Raw genomic sequence first — 17,750 nt, 5'->3', positions numbered from 1 at the left:
GTTTCTTTACATGCATTTTTCTCTTACAATCCTTTGGTAACAATGAGACTCATAATATTCTTATATTACAGTTGAAGAAATATCTATAATAACCTTTTAAAGAGTAGTGGCAGAGCTAGAAGAACTTAGCTTTGGCTTGAGTTCTCATATTCTTAATTATGAAGCTAAATTACGCCTTGTTTCTTGGGATAAAGATCTATTTTTAGTGTGTGTGTGTGTGTGTGACATTAGTTGCCTCAAATTCAGTTTTGAATACGGAATAGGATTTAAATGTAATTAACATTGAGTTTTTTATTTTGAAAAATGAGTAGAAAATGTTCAGTTTTCTCTCATCATTCAAAGCCTCTGTATTTTAATGGATTTTATTAAATTTTGCAGGCATTTGAAAAAATGATTCTGAGCAGAAGGCCACAGTGTTTTATTACTTGGAAGATTAGATGTTAATGCCATTCTTTGGCCTTTTAGTTTTCAATAGAGAGCATCAAAATTAGACATCATCACTCCTAGACAAGGAAATCGCTCTCTTTTCCACTGTATCAGGTTGAGAGTCTCATGGAAATACTACGGTAGGCTCAGGTTTGGTGAACGAAGAGATAGGAAGGATTTCTTAGAGGTTGAATTTTTGTCATTTTGAGTAAGGAAAGGTATATTAGCTCCTAAATGATAATGTTCTGAGTTCTAGGCCAGAAGGAGTTTTAAAAGAGAATAAAAGCATGGGCACCTGGCTGGCTCAGTCAGAGGAGTGTGTGACTCTTGATTCTCAGGGTCATGATTCTGGGCTCCTCCTCAGGTGTCGGACTTAAATAAATAAAGCTTTTTTTAAAAAAATTGTAATTTTATTTTATTTTATTTTTCAGTGTTCCAGTATTCATTGTTTATGCACCACACCCAGTGCTCCATGCAATATGTGTCCTCCACAATACCCACCACCAGGCTCACCATCCCCCCTACCCTCCTCCCCTCCAAAACCTTGTTTGTTTCTCAGAGTCCACAGTCTCTCATGGTTCATCTCCCCCTCCAGTTTCCCCCAATTCACTTTTCCTATCCTTCTCCTAATGTCCTCCATGTAATTCCTTATGCTCCACAAGTAAGTGAAACCATATGATAATTGACTCTCTCTGCTTGACTTAGTTCCCTCAGCATAATCTCCAGTCCTGTCCATGTTGATAAAGAGTTGGGTATTCATCCTTTCTGATGGAGGCATAGCTGAGATGCCCTTCAACAGACAAATGGTTAAATAAATAAAACTTTTTTTTTAAAGTGTAGAAGCAGTTTTTTGTTATTCTCTATATAGTGAATTAGAGCAATGGTATTTTCTAGATTTGTCTCATCCCTGATAGAAGGCAGAAGGCCCTCTACATGTTATGTAAAATTAATGGAATACAAGTAGGGCAGGTTCAAGAAAGGTAAGGTGTATAATCATTGGTGGGATGGGGAAATGGTCTTTGAATTTTTCCTAAAATTGTCTCTGTCACTCTTCTTTTTTTGCTACCATTTGCGGTTTTCTTAGGTCACTGGACCTATTTGGGCTGGGGAGAGCAGCAGAGTACGTAAGATTGAATTCCTTATAATTTTCTTGATTTTACCCTTTAACACATTCCCTCTGAACTATGAAGCTGGATATTCATGCATACAAGCAAATATAATTTCACTCCCTTCTCCTCCCCTACTTAAAGACCATTACTTACAGTGGAATGAATCCTTTCATGCTGGATTTTTTGAAGACTGTGTGCATGTGCGTGTGTATGTGTGCGTGTGCGAGAGAGATGTGTATGTGTGTGAGAGAGAGAAATTTCAAACCGAAGTCCAGTTATAATCTTGGCAGTATCTAGGTTTTTCCTTCCCAGAGATAAGTACTATCATCAGCACTAGTGTGGGAAACTCTCCTTTGGTCTCTTGGCTAAGGAGTGCAGTGACTAGAAGAAGGTTCCTTCTGAAAGTGTATTTTTTGTGAGCAAGAAACTGAGAACATGGTTTGACTTTCCTTCAAGCAGCCCAGTTAGGCTGGAGGCCATCTTCATTCTAGAGCTTTGAGAGTAGACAGTCAGTTTTTTCCAGCAAAATACACAGCCTTAGGCTGTCACTACTGGCTATATTACCCATCTTACAGGGGGTTTGGTTGAGTTAGGTATCCAGCATGTGCTAAGAGGGGCCAAATTTTGTTCTGCCACTGGAATTTCTTATGACTTTGTACTTTCTGTGATTCCTTAGTGTTTCCACTGGGAACTGCTCTAAGACAGCCTAAGAAAGCTGAGATAATTTAAGATTTTCAAAGAAAAAAAGTAACTAAGCCATGAAAAAAAATGGTTTGAATTGTCTTTCCTTTTTTCTCAGGCTGATAAAGTTCTCCCTGTATTCTGTATTTAAAGACAGGATTTCAATCCAGGACCAGAAATCCTCATTGTTCAGTATTTCATTCAGTATTGTTTGAGTGCCTGCTCTGTACCTGGGGGCCCATTTTTGCCCCAGATTAGATTACTTTACCCAGGTTTATTTTCTGTCATTCCTTTCCATGTCCTTTTATGTACCTGCTAAACGAGCTACAAAGTGTTTCTCAAAAATATATATGGCCTTTCTCACTGTTGGGCTTTTTACTCATGCCATTGTTTTTATCCAGATTCTAGAAGGTATTTTCCCCTTCCCCTCTGAATTTAACCTATTGAACACCTACCAGTCTTTCAAAGTTGTCTCCTCCATAAAGCTTTTTCTGCTCACCCTAATAGGAAGTGACCTTACCTTCAACTCATATAACATTTGGTGTGTACTGTTCTCATGATAGTTACTTTCTTGTTTTTGTATCCATATTTTCTCTCTCCTTTTAGACTGATTGTGCTCTGAATCTTCTATGTTGTTTAGCGTTGTACTTAAAGGCATTCAGTTAATACTTGAATTAGTTAATTTTCCCAGCCTTTTAGTTTTTCAAGGGCTTTTCAATTTTTGCCCTCATCCTAGCCCACAAGTCCTTCTTAGGCTGAGTAACCAAACCTGCAGTCAGGTTCTTTTTCTCAGTAAAGCCAGCTACAGTGGTATTGTGGAGTAGAGTAGAACCAGTAAGAGATTGTCACTGCCACACTGAAAGCACAATTCTTTCATTCAAACCTTCTTCTTTTTTAAAAAAAGATTTTATTTATTTATTTATTTATTTATTTATTTATTTGACAGAGATCACAAATAGGCAGAGAGGCAGGCAGAGAGAGAGGAGGAAGCAGGTTCCCTGCTGAGCAGAGAGCCCGATGCGCGGCTGGATCCCAGGACCTGAGCCGAAGGCAGAGGCCTTAACCTACTGAGCCAGTCAGGTGCCCCTCAAACGTTTTTCTTAATTTCCCTTTTTAGTCTGTAATCAGCCTTGGTGGTTCCAGGAGGTTTTCTTTCTAGGGAGATCAGGGATGGTTTCAGGGGAGAAAAATCTGGTCTTTGCCCTCATCTGCCTTTTTTCTCTTTCTCTTCTTTGTCTCACCTCACTTCTTTGTATTTCCTTTTTCCTGTACCCTCCTACTTTTCTTTCTTTCTTTCTTTCTTTCTTTTTTTTTTTTTAAGATTTTATTTATTTGGGGTACCTGGGTGGCTCAGTGGGTTAAGCTGCTGCCTTTGGCTCAGGTCATGATCTCAGGGTCCTGGGATCGAGCCCCGCATAGGGCTCTCTGCTCAGCGGGGAGCCTGCTTCCCTCTCTCTCTCTCTCTCTGCCTGCCTCTCCATCTACTTGTGATTTCTCTCTGTCAAATAAATAAGTAAAATCTTTAAAAAAAGAAAGATTTTATTTATTTATTTGTCAGAGAGAGAAAGAGCACAAGCAGGCAGAGGCAGAGAGAGAAGCAGTCTCCCTGCCAAGCAAGGAGCCCCATGCGGACTTGATCCCAGGGCTTGGGGATCACGACTGGAGCCAAAGGCAGCTGCTGAACTGACTGAGCCACCCAGGCATCCCTTCTCCTACTTTTCATATTCTCTTCTACTCCTAACCTATTCTTTCCATGAACACTTTCTTTTTTTTTTTTTTTTTAATATTTGCCCTCTATTTTTTAGTGTAGAAATGTCAGCTTTTAGGAAAGTTTGGGAGTATTCTTCCCCTTAGCCTAGCAAAATAAATAAGCAGAGGATTAATTAGGAGTAATAGGCCAGACACAGTGAAAAACTAAGGGTCTGTCCAACATAGTTTCTGGCTCTGGATCGTGGGCTCCTAACTCTGGCTGAGCTACTCTCTCCTGGCCACATAATGAGTGGGATTATGCATCGCTGCTCCCTCTTTGGTTCTCTGGGTTATATGTTGATACTTTTGTGGTGTTTAAGTAGACTTTTGGTTTTGTCTCCCTTGTTGCCTCTGCTGTCTCATCTGTATGCATGAAAAATCCATCTTACTTCTTCCACTGACTCTTTCTGTGGGTTCAGAAAGAATGAAGTCTGAAAGACATTGGTTTTTGTCTGTTGATCCTTTCTTTCTAGTGTTCAGAATGACAAATGCATCAAGATAGAAACCAATGCCCCTGAAGTCTTATTTTTTAATCCTAATATGTGTTGAGAGTGCTTTCTGAGCAGAATGCTTTGCATCCCCTAATTTTTGACTGGTACCCTTCCTGACCACTTGAAGGTTAGCCTCTTCCTTTTTTTTTTTTTTTTAATACTCTTATGTATATATATATATATATATTTTTTAAGATTTTTTAAAAAATTTATTTCAGAGAGAGAGAGAGAGCCCAAGCAAGGGGAGGAGCAAGGGAGAAGATGACTCCCTGCTGGGCAGAGAGCCTGATGCAGGGCTTGATCCCTGGGATCATGACCTGAGCCAAAGGCAAACTCTTAACCGACTGAGCCACCCAGGAACCCCTAGCCTCTTTCTCATACTGATTTTTTTTTTCTTCTGAGGTTCTGGTTACTCTCCTTGTTTTATGTTCACATGTTGCCTTAAACTCAAAAGGGAAAAGTTCATGAGATCTTCTACCTGTACTCCTTCTGTATCCATGGTGTTGTCTGGAATCTGGTGTTCAAATACTCTTCGTTGTTTGTAAAACCCACATGTTTGTGCCCTCTTGTCTCTTTTAGTGGAATTATTATCTACCAGGTAGTCTGATGTGCAAGCCAAGGTCCTGTCGTTGTTACCTTCCATTTGTCCCCACGTTTTATCATTTGTCTGGATTTCTTTTTCTAGTTCATCAGTTCTTTTACATTTCAATGGCATAGATGCAGGTTCTTATCTTCTGCTTGAGTGATTGTGAAGGCCCAATCTTATAGTCTTCAGAAAGCTCTTACTACCTACATATCTATCAAGAATTTTTTTTTAATTGCTAATATGAGTAGTTCATCATCTGCTAAAAGTATCTCCATTTTGGGATAATGAATGTTCCTTTTCCTCACTGTGCCAAATAGGAAATTGGGCAAGACAGGACATCTGGGACCTTCTTAATTATACACATACGGAGTTGGTGTCAGAAATGGCTTCTCTATAAAATAAACCATGAAGCACTATTAGGTTGAGCTCCCTTTCCAAGTACTGTGTTAAATATTTTTATTTGTGTTTGTAGCAGGATTTGTAACTGTAGTCATTTTAGTTAACATCAAGAATAAAACTATCCAGTCAGGTGCTGGCCTGAAGAACAGAAATAATTCTATGAAATTATAGTCACTGTTATTAGATAAACTTGGTTGGATTGTCAGCAAGATCCCATTGATAGTGCTTATGTTTTCCTTTTCTTCTTTAGCCCCAGATTTTGGGTGGAAATGCTGAGCCCCAGGGTGGAGGTACTTGGTAGTAATTGTTAGAAAAACCTGTTGTTGCAACCAGACAGTAAGACTGTTACTGTTTTGGGGGACCTGGCTGGCTCGGACAGTGGAATTTGTGACTCTTGATCTTGGGATCATGAGTTCCAACCCACAATGGGTTTAGAGCTTACTTAAAAATACAAAAAAAATAAAGCTTGGCATAGTATGTAAAAGACTGCTACTGTTCTTAGTTGTATCTAGAACTTTTGGTTTCTTAGAGCCTTGGGTTTGTCCTTCCTGATTATTTCACCACCTTCTGATGTTGTACCTGCTTACTGGGTTCAGCTATGTATTTTTTAAGTCTAAAAACAGCAGGTGAACTCTAAATGAAAATTTCTCTTCTGCCCGTTTTGATAATAATAGAGGAATAGAATCTGACATTTGAAAGTTGATTTTCACTAGAGTTAGGATAGCTAAAGAATCAGAATTCCATAGAGTTCTTCATTGGGAAAATACAATTTGGAACTTATCTGAGAATCAACACTAAAATGAAAGGAAGAATCTTGTCTTATTTAATAAGGAAAGAAACCTACGAGTTTTAACTGAAACAGTTCTGCACATGGGTTTGCGGTCACTTGGCTCACGTGCAGCTCAGCTTGCTCTTGTTCTTAAGGTCTAGGCTTGTGGCTACTTAAGTGAGAAGCAGAAAAAATTCTAAAAAGCTAATAAAGCTGGGATGCTTTGATTGACTGTGCTTATTCTGCAGCTTTTGAAGATCCTGATAGTGCTGTTGATGACCGAGATAGTGACTATCGCAGCGAGACCAGCAATAGCATCCCACCTCCTTACCATACGACTTCCCAGCCCAACGCTTCTGTGCATCAGTTCCCTGTGCCAGTGCGATTGCCACAACAGCTGCTACTTCAGGGCAATTCCCGGGATTCCTACAATGACTCTATGCAAAGTTATGATCTTGATTATCCAGAGCGGCGAGCCCTGAGGTGGGTATTGGAAACAAAGCACTTCTCTCCCTGGAATATAGTTTCCAAGATTCAACTGACAGTATTTGGATGCGTTAACCTGAGGTGGTAGTGGAAGTATAACAGAATGACAGACCAAGCCACAGCCATTTTGTATAGATTCTCAGTCTTCTTTTTTGTCTTCTGTATATTCACATTTAGACATTTCTGTCATTACTATTTCTCTTTATGATCAGTGATTCCCAACTGGTGAGAGCAGCCTAACTTGGGGTGGATGACTGAAAAAAATAAACTCATGCCTCTGCCCAGGCTAGTGATTCTGATACACTCTTCACCACGATTAAAGAAAGAAAACCACAGATGTTAAATGTTTGGATAATCCTTCCTACCTAAATGTTTCCCTGGGAACTTCAGATGATCTCTTAATAGCAGATTCAGTACTTATGCTGGAACTTTAAAAAAAATGTAAATATATAAAACATTGACATGGTTAAAAAAAAGTTAAGGTACAATACACATGCAGTGAAGAATCTCCCACTCATACCTGTCCTCCTCTATACTGTCCCCTTACTATCTCCTAGCTCTCACACCACCCTTGTTTGTTTCTTATGTACCCTTCCGTACACTACTATCACATAATTTAGAAGTATAAAACCAAACATATGCATATATGCTCCCCCTTCCTCCCCCACTTTAAAAAATAATTCAGACAAAATTTGGGAAAATACTACATTAACACCTGTATTCATGTCGCCTAGATTCATCAATTGTGTTAACATTCTGGCATATTTACTTTTATTTCATTCTCTGTTAGATTGTGTCATTATTCTATTTCCCCAACTTTTTACCCACTAATTTAGCATCCATTGATGATCCTTGCTTGAATCAATTATTGGTTGGAGGTTAATATTTTAAAAACCATTCCAGTATAGCTCATACTTTTGGTTGCTAAAATTCACCATACCATAACATTATTTTTTTTCCCTCATTTTACCAAACTGGTGAATATTTATCCTGACCCTCAGATGATTGCCTACCTGCTAGACAACATCCTATCTCAGTTTACTATCACCTCTGAAAAATTTTCAGTGAATTTTTTCATGTATCAACCATCACATAGAATTTTTACTCTTTACAATCTGAATCTAAAAAAGAAACATGCCAGGAATCCTACTGTAGTTGGTCTTTACTTCTTGCTGGTTTATTAGCTGAATATTTGTATTTTTTACTTATTTGATTTTAGTTGTTTATATTGTTCTACTTTAAGGGGAAAAAAATTGCTAAAAACCCACTACTTTTGACCCTCTTTTCCCCCCTGTATTTGTAAGCCTTAGATGTGTAGGCCAGCAGTAATAGTGGCACATCAACCTAAATGACAACATACTCTTCCAAAGCACTGCATTTTACCCAATTGTTACCATATTGTTATTTTTGTTTATTTCCTATTAATAATACATAGAGGAATATTAGTGATACACTTTAGAGTGCCAAATTTTTGCTAAAATTTTTTAATTGATCTCATATAAATTTGATTTTACTCTCTATCAGTATATGAAATGAGGTTTAGGAGTGAATATTTTTTCATGCAGAGAAAAACATTACGATTATTTATTGATTGATTTATTTGAAAGAGAGCATGTGAGCAAGACAGAGCATGAGGTTGGGAGGAGCAGATGGAGATGGAGAAGCAGACTCCCCACTGAGCGGGGAGCCTGAAACAGGGCTCAGTCCCAAGGTCCTGAGATCATAACCCGAGCTGAAGGCAGATGCTTAACCTACAGACCCACGGAGGCAACCCCCAAATTACATGATTTTTAAGTAACTTTAATACTGAGGAAACATGTTCATTTGTTTCTATCTTAGAAAATAAAAGGATCATAAAAAGCTCATAGTAGCAAGTAGCTATGGTTATTACTATAGCTTTTCTTTTTTTGATGTGGAAAAACTGACTAATGCTTTAATACTGAGTTGAGAACATACAAATTTCTTTATCATGTATTTTCAGTCTGAATGGTTTTTATCATATTGACTTCTTATTTTAGTTTTCTCATTGAATATGCACTAAATTTTATACTTTGTTTCTTCCTTTTCCCTGTTTCTTCTCTTTTCTTTGCCTTATTTTTCCTCCGATTTTATCCCTTTACATCAGACAAGGTTTGCAGGCCAAAAATGACAAAATTAGGATTATTTCAGCTTTCTCTGATGTTGACTATGAAGAGCAAGAAAGTATATATGAGGAAATAGAGGGGAAAATACCACAAGAGTTTCTGGAAAGCAGTAACATAAACTTAAAGGAAGCAGAAGTAAAAGAAATTAGAACTCTTTCAAAAACTGATAAATGTTATAGCCAACAAGAACAACTGAAGTACAAGAATTGGAAAAAGATACCATTTCCAGGTCAAGAAACTGAATATTCTACTGCCTTTAATTCTGACCTTAAGTTTGAAACATCCGTGTTCGCCAGATATCCTCAGAAATATGATACAATAGATAGGAGAAAGAAAAACAAGCCCTTACACCATCATTTTGGAGACAGTGAAAGAAGACAGTATGGTGATAGATTAGGAGCTAACACTGACTTCCAAAGTACATATCCTAACACTGAAAACTGTAACATTTGCCACATTGAAAAGAAGAAACAAAATTACCCAATTTTGCGTCCTTACAAAAATGGTTTTGTGGTTAAGAGTGGCATATGGACCACTAAGTTGCAAAATCATGATTATGATCGTTCTGGTTGTTTTAAGAATTGTGGGAAGTCATCTGGCTTAAACCAGCATGCCACTAATTTCACTCCATTAGATATTCTTGAAGATTCTACTAGCAGTACTTCTGATGAACTTCTGAGTTCTCCTCTTACGGATAAACAGGGAGGTTTGCTGTCACCAACAAGTCATCCATCCAATATCCATCATATTAGAGACTTACCTGAAGAATATCATGTAACAAGTCCAGGATTCTCATTACCCAAGGTAAATTGTGATGCAAATACACTTGGAGATCTGTCTGGGTGCCCCCTGGAAGAGATGACCCCTTCCTCTCTTGAGGAACCCAAGAAGGACTATGTTGATACAATGGGTGAGCTTCAGTGTTTGGTAGAAACAGTGTCAGAATATTTAGCAGAGAAGGAAGAAGAGATTAATACATTTGGTTCCTTTTCAGAAACTAAAAAATCAGTTAAGCACAACAGTACTGTTGATAATGGAGAACAGAAAATGCCTGGGGATCAAATACCACCTTCAACCATTGTCAAGAATGACAAGGACAAGGCTGTCTCTTTCCCTGAGCTGAATGGAGTCAAATGTGCTGTTGGTTCTTTGTTCAGTTCACTCACAGAAAAAGTGGGTTCAGGCACAAAGCATCTAACAACCTCTGTGGAAAAGCTGGTTTCTTTAGTTCCAGAGAAAACAGAAACTCTTAATCAAATACAGATGGTTAATTCGGGATCTAAACCCAGAGCCAAGTCAGTATTGGGGAAGGATCTTTCCATGCAATTTCCATTATCCTCTCAAGCAGTTGATAATAAGGATTTTGGCAGAAATGACAAAACTTCTGAAAATGAGCACACAGCTAGTAAAACTGGAAATTTAAGCTTTCAGGATGTAACAGAGACTATTGGAAGGGACTCCACTCCACAGAGTCAGAGTTCAGTTATAAAGTCTGTTTTTAGCATGCTAAATCCACTAAAGATCTTCTCAGAAAAGGATGAAGCCAAAAAAGATGATGACCAGAACAAGCCAACAAGAAAGGAAAACTTTGTTGGGTGTGGATCAGAGTCAAATCAAAGGGAAGACACTCCTGGCAATAACAGTAGTATCATCACTTTAGATAAGAATGAGGGAAAAACTGCAAGCTCAACCCAAATGCCCTCAAGTGAGGATTTGTTGTTGTCTTCCCAAGTGGCCAATGAGCCTTCAAACTTAGGCAGTTCTGCAAATAAAAAAGATGATATTGAAAGTCTTTTGGAAAGAAAACCCTGTATAGATTTGTCTCTGTTACCAAATCAATCAAAAATATGTGCTAAAGACACTCCAGGACAACCTTGTATAACTGGCAGTAGAATCGCAAATAAAGAGCCTACTTCAAAGCCATTAGAGGGGGACAAAGTTACTAGTGATGATGATTTTCTCGAGCCTCTCAGAAAATCATTTAGCCAGTTTTTCCTCACTTCACCTGAGACCTGTTCAAAGGAAACGTCATCAGAATCTATGAAAATTCACCAGTTGGAGGAAGGTGGATGGGAGAAGGACCCTAAGAAAGATGGACATTCTTTTTCCTTTACTGGAAAACTACATATTCCATTTTTCAGTGTTCTTAGTCATTCTGAAAAGCAGCAGGATTTAAGGGAGAAAGGAAGCATTTTTCCTTTGTTTAAATTTCCTTTCACTGACAACCGTATCACTGTCAGTGACCAGAGTTTTCCTGACTCAGCAGTAACCATTGATGAAGAGATCCAAAGAAACTGCCATGAAAATGCCAAACTTAGTTTAATAAAATCTAGTTCAGTTCCAAATATTCGTAATAATTCAGGGAATTTTGATGATACAGAAACGTTTAATAAAAATGACCAAATAAATTGTCCTGAAGATGACACACTTAATAAAATAAAGTCTAATTCAGTTCCAATTATTAATAATGATTTTGGGGAATTTGGGAATATAGAGAGATTAAATTCAAGTGACCATGCAGCAGTAGATAACTGTCAGATAGCTACCTCAGCCGTCCTTGGAGTTGTGTCCAAAGAATATATTCCTTCAGATTCTTTAGAATTAAGTAAGACTCTTACACAAATGACATCTTTAACAGTATCAGACTGTTCATTAGCATCTACTTCTGTCATTTCAAAATCCACTGTGGTTAATGAAATTAATGAAGACAGACTTGTAGATAAAGCTTCCAAGAAAAGAACCCAAGGGGGCCTCCTTTCTGATCTGTTTAACAGGTTTTCTTCTCTTGAAAATTTGTCTAGTCAACAAGAATTAAGTTTGAAGAGTGATGATTCTCATCATAAGAATAATACCCCAGGCTTACTCTCTGGAATATTTAACCTGATATCCAATAACAGTGTGACTGATTGTAAACCATATGAAGCAAAGTCCATGTCCTTAGGCAACATAAAAAGTTTGAATGGAAATAAACATATATCCTTGGATGAGATCCCTGTTACTTCATGTGTGACTTTTGAAAATCAGAAGAACCATGTTGAAAAAGAAGGAATATGTGGATTCGTAAAAAGCTCTTTATCCTTACCTAAGGAAAACATACCATTATCTGATGCTTGGGTTGATAACCACCATTGCCCTTCTTCATGGAAGAACCAGCAAAAAGAAAACAATTGCCCTTCTTCTGAGAACAGGGTATTTCACTGTGCTCCAAGCACTGAACAGGGCCTCTTAGAGAAATCCTTGCCTGAGAGGCTGACACCACACTATGTTCTTAAGGCGAAAATACATGAAAATTCAAATAAGTTAAATCTACCTATATTAAATACTAGCATTCTTAATATATCAAACCACTATCAGACTTTTGAAGAGATTAATAATCCTTTCTGTTTTGAATGGGACTCTGATATAAAAGATTTCTCCAACAATTCCAGAAAACTTCAGCCACTTTATTATATGTTGAATCAAAATACATACCCATCAGGTGATGTTTTCTTGTGGCCTGACTCAGAAAATTCAGCAATAAATTTTTGCCAGAAGGATCAAAATGCAAATGTCTTGGAGGGGAAAACAAATCCAAACAGTGTCATTTGGCATGACTTACCATATGAATCATTGGACCAGTTAGCATTTAATGAAGATAACTTATTAAGAAGGGACATGTGGGCAGCGTACTCATTATATGGAAATTCTTATTTTCCAGTTATTGAGACTAAGAATTCACTGGAAGAATTGCCCATTGACTTAAGTTGTTCTTCAGGTTATGAGAAGACTACATGTTCCATAGTTGATCAAGAATTATTAGGAATGGATGAAAATTTTATTTTTACAAGTGTTGGTTATGAATACCAGGAATGGTTATCATGTCTTCAAAGTGGAGTGTGGTGGCCATCAGAAGATGGAAATTATGGATATTATATGTTCCATGATGGTCAGTATATGTATTACGTCCTCACTGATTCTACTGGGCAATATGCATATTTATTTATACCTGATTGTTCTGATCAAGAGTATTTGAATTGTGGCTTACGGACAAATGATCTATCAAGTAGTTTGGATGACAGCATTATTTCTGCCTACAGTTTTAAGGAAGATGAATTATTCTGGTGTGTTGAAGAGGAACCAGTTGATGACCCTCTTGATTTATCTGTAGTTTTGCCAAGAAGTGAGGGACCAGTGTATCTAAATTTAGGAACCTTTTCACAAGTACTTGAAGAGTCAAGTTGTGGCCAAAAGGATCAACCATTAGATTTTTCCGGCTATAATCTTCAGAAATTTAATGGAAATTTTGGATCTTTTGAAGAAACGGTGTGTGGTTATGAAGACTTTGAATATATATTGGATCTCAGAAATCAGCCCCGAACTATTATAAATCACGACTTAAATAAAAACCACTTTATAGAAGGAAATAAGAACCAGTTTCTAGCAAAGGAGTCATCAGTTTACCGTTCTAGTTTACACCCGGTTCAGTCTTCTGAGGAAGCTACCTCTTTGGTTTATCCTGAAAATATGACTTACAATCCACAGCAAACAGGAGAAATGTCATCATTGAATGAAGTGGCTTCATTATTTTCTGCTTTAGTTGGAAATACTTTGTATTTTGATGATAATGTATCCTTAGAGTCTTTGGTCTTGAAGAAAACGGATCAGCCATCAGACTTAGCAGAGCTCACAAATGATGGTCTTGGGTCATTAATCTTGAATAAACAATTAGAGAGTAACTTCCAAGATAAAGAAGAAAATCTTTTCAAGAAAGATTTAGAAAGACAAAAAGTATCCAATGTACAACGACCAGAATTTACTAAAACTATGAAGCAAGAATTCCCTTTAAATGAAAGTTTTCATGAGAAAAAACAAAGTTTGTTAAAATCTGCCGCCCAGGTAAGCCAAACAACTCCTCAGGCTAAATCACATATAGAAGATAATGAAATTATTACAGTTGACTCTATTTCAATTCCTCTTGAATCACAGTTTAGTAGGGATGAACCCAAGAACTGTGAGATTCCTCAGGACCAATCTTCCAAAGAGTCTGAGAGAACATTATTTAAAAGTGCATTGAAACTCTTTGTTCGGGGAGAAGACTCTTCAGTAAGTACTGTATCAAATGGAAAACAGGCATCTGGAATTTTGAACCTCTTTAAAACCCAGGTGAAAAAAGAAGGACCACCAAATTTAGAAAAGAATGGTGATAAAAATAGAAAGATACCTTCTCAACAAAAGAATGAATCTCCTGGTGTTTCAAATTTTTTTGGTACTCTTGGGGATTTATTTAAAACCAATGCATCTTCTATACAGACAACTGAAAATATGTTTGTTTCTTCATTGGTTAATAAGGATGAAGTCAAATCAAGTCCTAATCCTGCACAGCCAATTTCTGCTATACCAATTGCCTCTAAAAGGAAGGTTCGAGTTAGGAGTCTGAACAAGCAGATGACTATTGATGACAGTGGGCTAAAAGAACCATTGACTAGGGATATACAGGGTAATAATTTGACTGAAAAAGAGGTGCCTTCTAGAGACCACCTAATCCAGCAATCACCAAATCAGTCTTTCTCAGCAAACTGTCTTGAAGAGTCTTCCAGAGATTCTTCAATAGAAACTAGTGATGTGTCTACAGTAACAGAAGTTTTAAGAAGCAACAATTTATCTTTTGATATTCCAAGCCCAAGAAATTCAAAGGAACAAGATCATTTTTCTGACCAGCATTGGAGTTTTTCAACTCCCACAACTTCTCCATCTCAACCAGAGTTGCCCACCAGAAAGAGTATATTTTCTTTCCTGACTGGATCCGAAAAATCTGAGAACCGGGCCTCTGCTACTCCTCTGAGAACCAAATCTCAAGCAGAAGGGCTATTTACACTTCCTTCCTTTTTTTCCACTACTAATTCAAGCAACAAGAAGGATGCCTCTCATAATAACTCTTTTAGTTTCTTCAGCTTACCGTTTTTGGATGGAAAGCAGCAGACTCCTGGGGAAAAACATAGCCTTTCAACTGTTGCTCCAGTGACTTCCCAGCCCTGTAAGAAGTCAGGTGTTTTTGTAGACATGGGTGGCACAATGACTAGAGAAAGTTCCAGTAGCACTGGAGATAGCATAGTCCAGGAGGTAGTTCATGAACAGCAAACGGCTCCTTGTGTTTCCATTAGCAACAGCATTAAGGTTACTTACCTTACAGATGAGCTCAAGGAAGAGAAGGACTATCAGAGAAAACTAGATTCTAGTAATGGACCAGGGACATCTGTAGCAGATTTCCAGATGAATCAGTTGCAGAATGACATTGTTCCTCATTCACCAGAATTTCAGGCACAGACTGAAACACTGCTCACTGGTCTAGACACTACTGGAGTTGCTCCTTACGAAGAAGAACCTTTCATACAAGAAGCCTTATCTAGTGGCTCATTGGCACAGTCTTTTTCACATGATAACCATTCAACTGAAAAGGTCAACAATTCAGACACTTGTACTGACCACCACCAAAATGAAAGATTCACTACTGACCCCTTAGATTTGCCATTAGAAAAGGCCCCTGGTGAAGTCTTAACACAGATCTTGGAGCCAACCTCTCCCTCTGTGGAGCCAGGGTGTACAAGGCATCTCCAGAGCCCAGAGGTGGATAAAGAGGAGGACAAATCAGTGTTGGGCTCTTCAGTAGAGGTGCTTTCAGGGTTTGTGACAAAAGTGAAATCTTTCTCCGGGTGCTTAATTGAACCTCCTAAAACTTTCTCTGGACTTTTCTCCCCTCCTAAACTGCCAAAAAAACCCTCTTTTTTCTCTCTTTCTTCTGGTGCATCATCTCAGTCCCTCAAAGGTGAATTACTTGGAATTTTTAAAAGTCCCAAACCAGAGGCATACAAACAAGAATCACCTATCCCAGCTACTGCATGGCCTCAAAATGATTGTTGCAGAGATACTGTAGGGTTAGTACCTCCAGAAAATTTGTGGAGAGAAGCTTCCTCTCCAGCACTCAATTCAGAAGCTACTCTCAGTGACTGCACAATGACTGCAGTTAGTGCAAAGTCAGACTCAGAGACTCTGATAGATGATACTAAGCTGATAACTGAAATGGAAAACAATAACATTCATGACAATATTCTAGAACCCCAAGATTCTGAAACAATTGGGGCTGCACCTTCTGTTTCAGAGGATGATACTGGGCAAGGAGTATTGTCTCTGAGTGATGAAGGAGACATGGGGTTGTTGCAGGGCACAGACACAGATGCATCATTGGAAGCAGAGCATATTCCATTGCCATCACATGTGGATTCAGATCCTACCTGTATTGCCCAAGAGCTTCCTCCTCTGGTTCATCCACCTATTCCCCTTGAGGCAAAGCCATCTCTGCAGTCTGACTCCACAAACCAATACTTCTTGGAACTACAGGCAGCCAGTTCACTGGAAACCAGTACTCCACTGTTGAGTGAGGCAAGTGTTGGCCAGAGTGCCACACCAGAAACCCAGGGATACCTTTCTCATCCTGTGCTAGAAGAACCTGTGCTTTGTGCCAAAGAAAGTTGTGGGATACTTGATACCCAGAAAGATCTACCTGCAATTCCCCAGGAAACAGAGCAGCCAAGATCTCATTTTGAGATCCCAAACATGCCCAGTTGGCCAAAACTCCATTTCCCATCTTCTGCCACTGACTGTGGGAAACCACTGAGCTCTTTGTTTTCCCCATCTCCTTCCTCTGGCAACAGAGCAGTAGAGCCTGGTTTAATGGCCAGTTTTAAAAAGTTGTCAACTCTATTTGAGGGAGGTAGTGAGGGGAAAGGGAGTATTGTGGCAAGTGATCTAAAACTAAGGTTTGGGAAGAAGCTGGATCTCTCATTCACATGGCCAAAAGAGAACAAAGGGGGCCCTGAACAAACGCCTGCAGAATCCTCTTCTCCAGCTCTGGTTATCAGCAGTGATCAAGACCTTAATGCTAGGGAGGCTGACAAAGCTTTAGAGTCTTCTCAAATGACTGAGGCTAGTGCTGAGCCAGCTGGTCAGCCCTCTGGGACCTCTGAGCAGCAGGAGACCAAGCCAAGTATATGTGCTCGTGAGCTTTCAGGACCTGGAGAAATGGAAAGCCAGCAAGAAGTCTCAGCATCAGGAGAACATGGGGGTTCCAATAGCAACCTTTCTAGCCCCACTTGTCCTTCAGGCACTCATAAAGAAGAACACTACACTGTCACTGAGCTACTTCACCAGCCAGAAACACAAAAGGAGGAGGTGTTGCCTGCTAGCACTGACTCTCTTTCAGACATACAGCAACCAGTTACTCTCCATGGCATCAAGGAACCAAAGACCGACAAAAGGCCTGTTGTCAATCTAAGCATCATAAATGACTTTAAGAAATTGACCATTTATGATGCAGTGACTTAGTGCTAGTTTAATGGTAGCCTGCTTTTTATTTTTCCTATGTCTTTCCTAGCATCTGAGCTTCATGTTAACTAGGGGTTAAGTAACAAGAAATAATGTAAGGGTCTTTTCATCCTCTCCCCTCTCTCTAGTGTCAGATGTAATTCATTTATTGGAAGAAGGAACTTACTGCTAAAGGAAAGGCTGGACCCTGGGATTTACTCACTATGGTTTTCTCTGCCTTGTGTAAAGTGGAATGGAGAACTCCTGATGCAGATTCTGGAGTTGGCTTTTGTCCTAATTATCCCAAACAAGGTCAGGAAGAGGCAGCAAGTAGTAGTGTAGCATATATTAATTACAACCACATATGATAGGTTAGGATGCTTCCTTGGGCCTTTAGCACTTTTATCTATACAAGCTGGGGAGAGATCTACTGTGCTTTGCTTTTTCAAGGCTTCTAAGATGCTTTCTCCAGTGGCAATGAGGTTATTAAGTAAAATGTAAGATACAGAGGTTGGGGTAATTTATATTCTATGTCCTATTCCACATGGATTTGCATAGTTTCTTCCAGTCTTT

The 17,750-nt window shown here is 38.7% G+C and overlaps 1 protein-coding gene across 11 annotated transcripts in view; it reads left to right on the top strand.

Moving 5' to 3' along the window:
• The window catches only part of UNC13B (unc-13 homolog B), a 233,267-nt gene that overhangs the window by 124,730 nt on the left and 90,787 nt on the right, over positions 1 to 17,750 (top strand). For 6 of the 11 annotated variants that reach the window (XM_032308017.1, XM_032308012.1, XM_032308015.1 and 3 more), the window contains 2 exons: positions 1,511 to 1,546; positions 6,459 to 6,693. In XM_032308017.1, the coding sequence (XP_032163908.1) occupies positions 1,511 to 1,546; positions 6,459 to 6,693 (271 nt within the window). Of the gene's footprint in view, positions 1 to 1,510; positions 1,547 to 6,458; positions 6,694 to 9,136; positions 17,132 to 17,750 lie in introns of all 11 variants that reach the window. The other 5 variants (XM_032308014.1, XM_032308013.1, XM_032308016.1 and 2 more) reach the window with 2 other exon arrangements.

Source organism: Mustela erminea, chromosome 12 (assembly GCF_009829155.1).
Source record: "Mustela erminea isolate mMusErm1 chromosome 12, mMusErm1.Pri, whole genome shotgun sequence".
NCBI lineage: Eukaryota > Metazoa > Chordata > Mammalia > Carnivora > Mustelidae > Mustela > Mustela erminea.
This window is presented reverse-complemented; position numbering and strand designations above follow the sequence as displayed.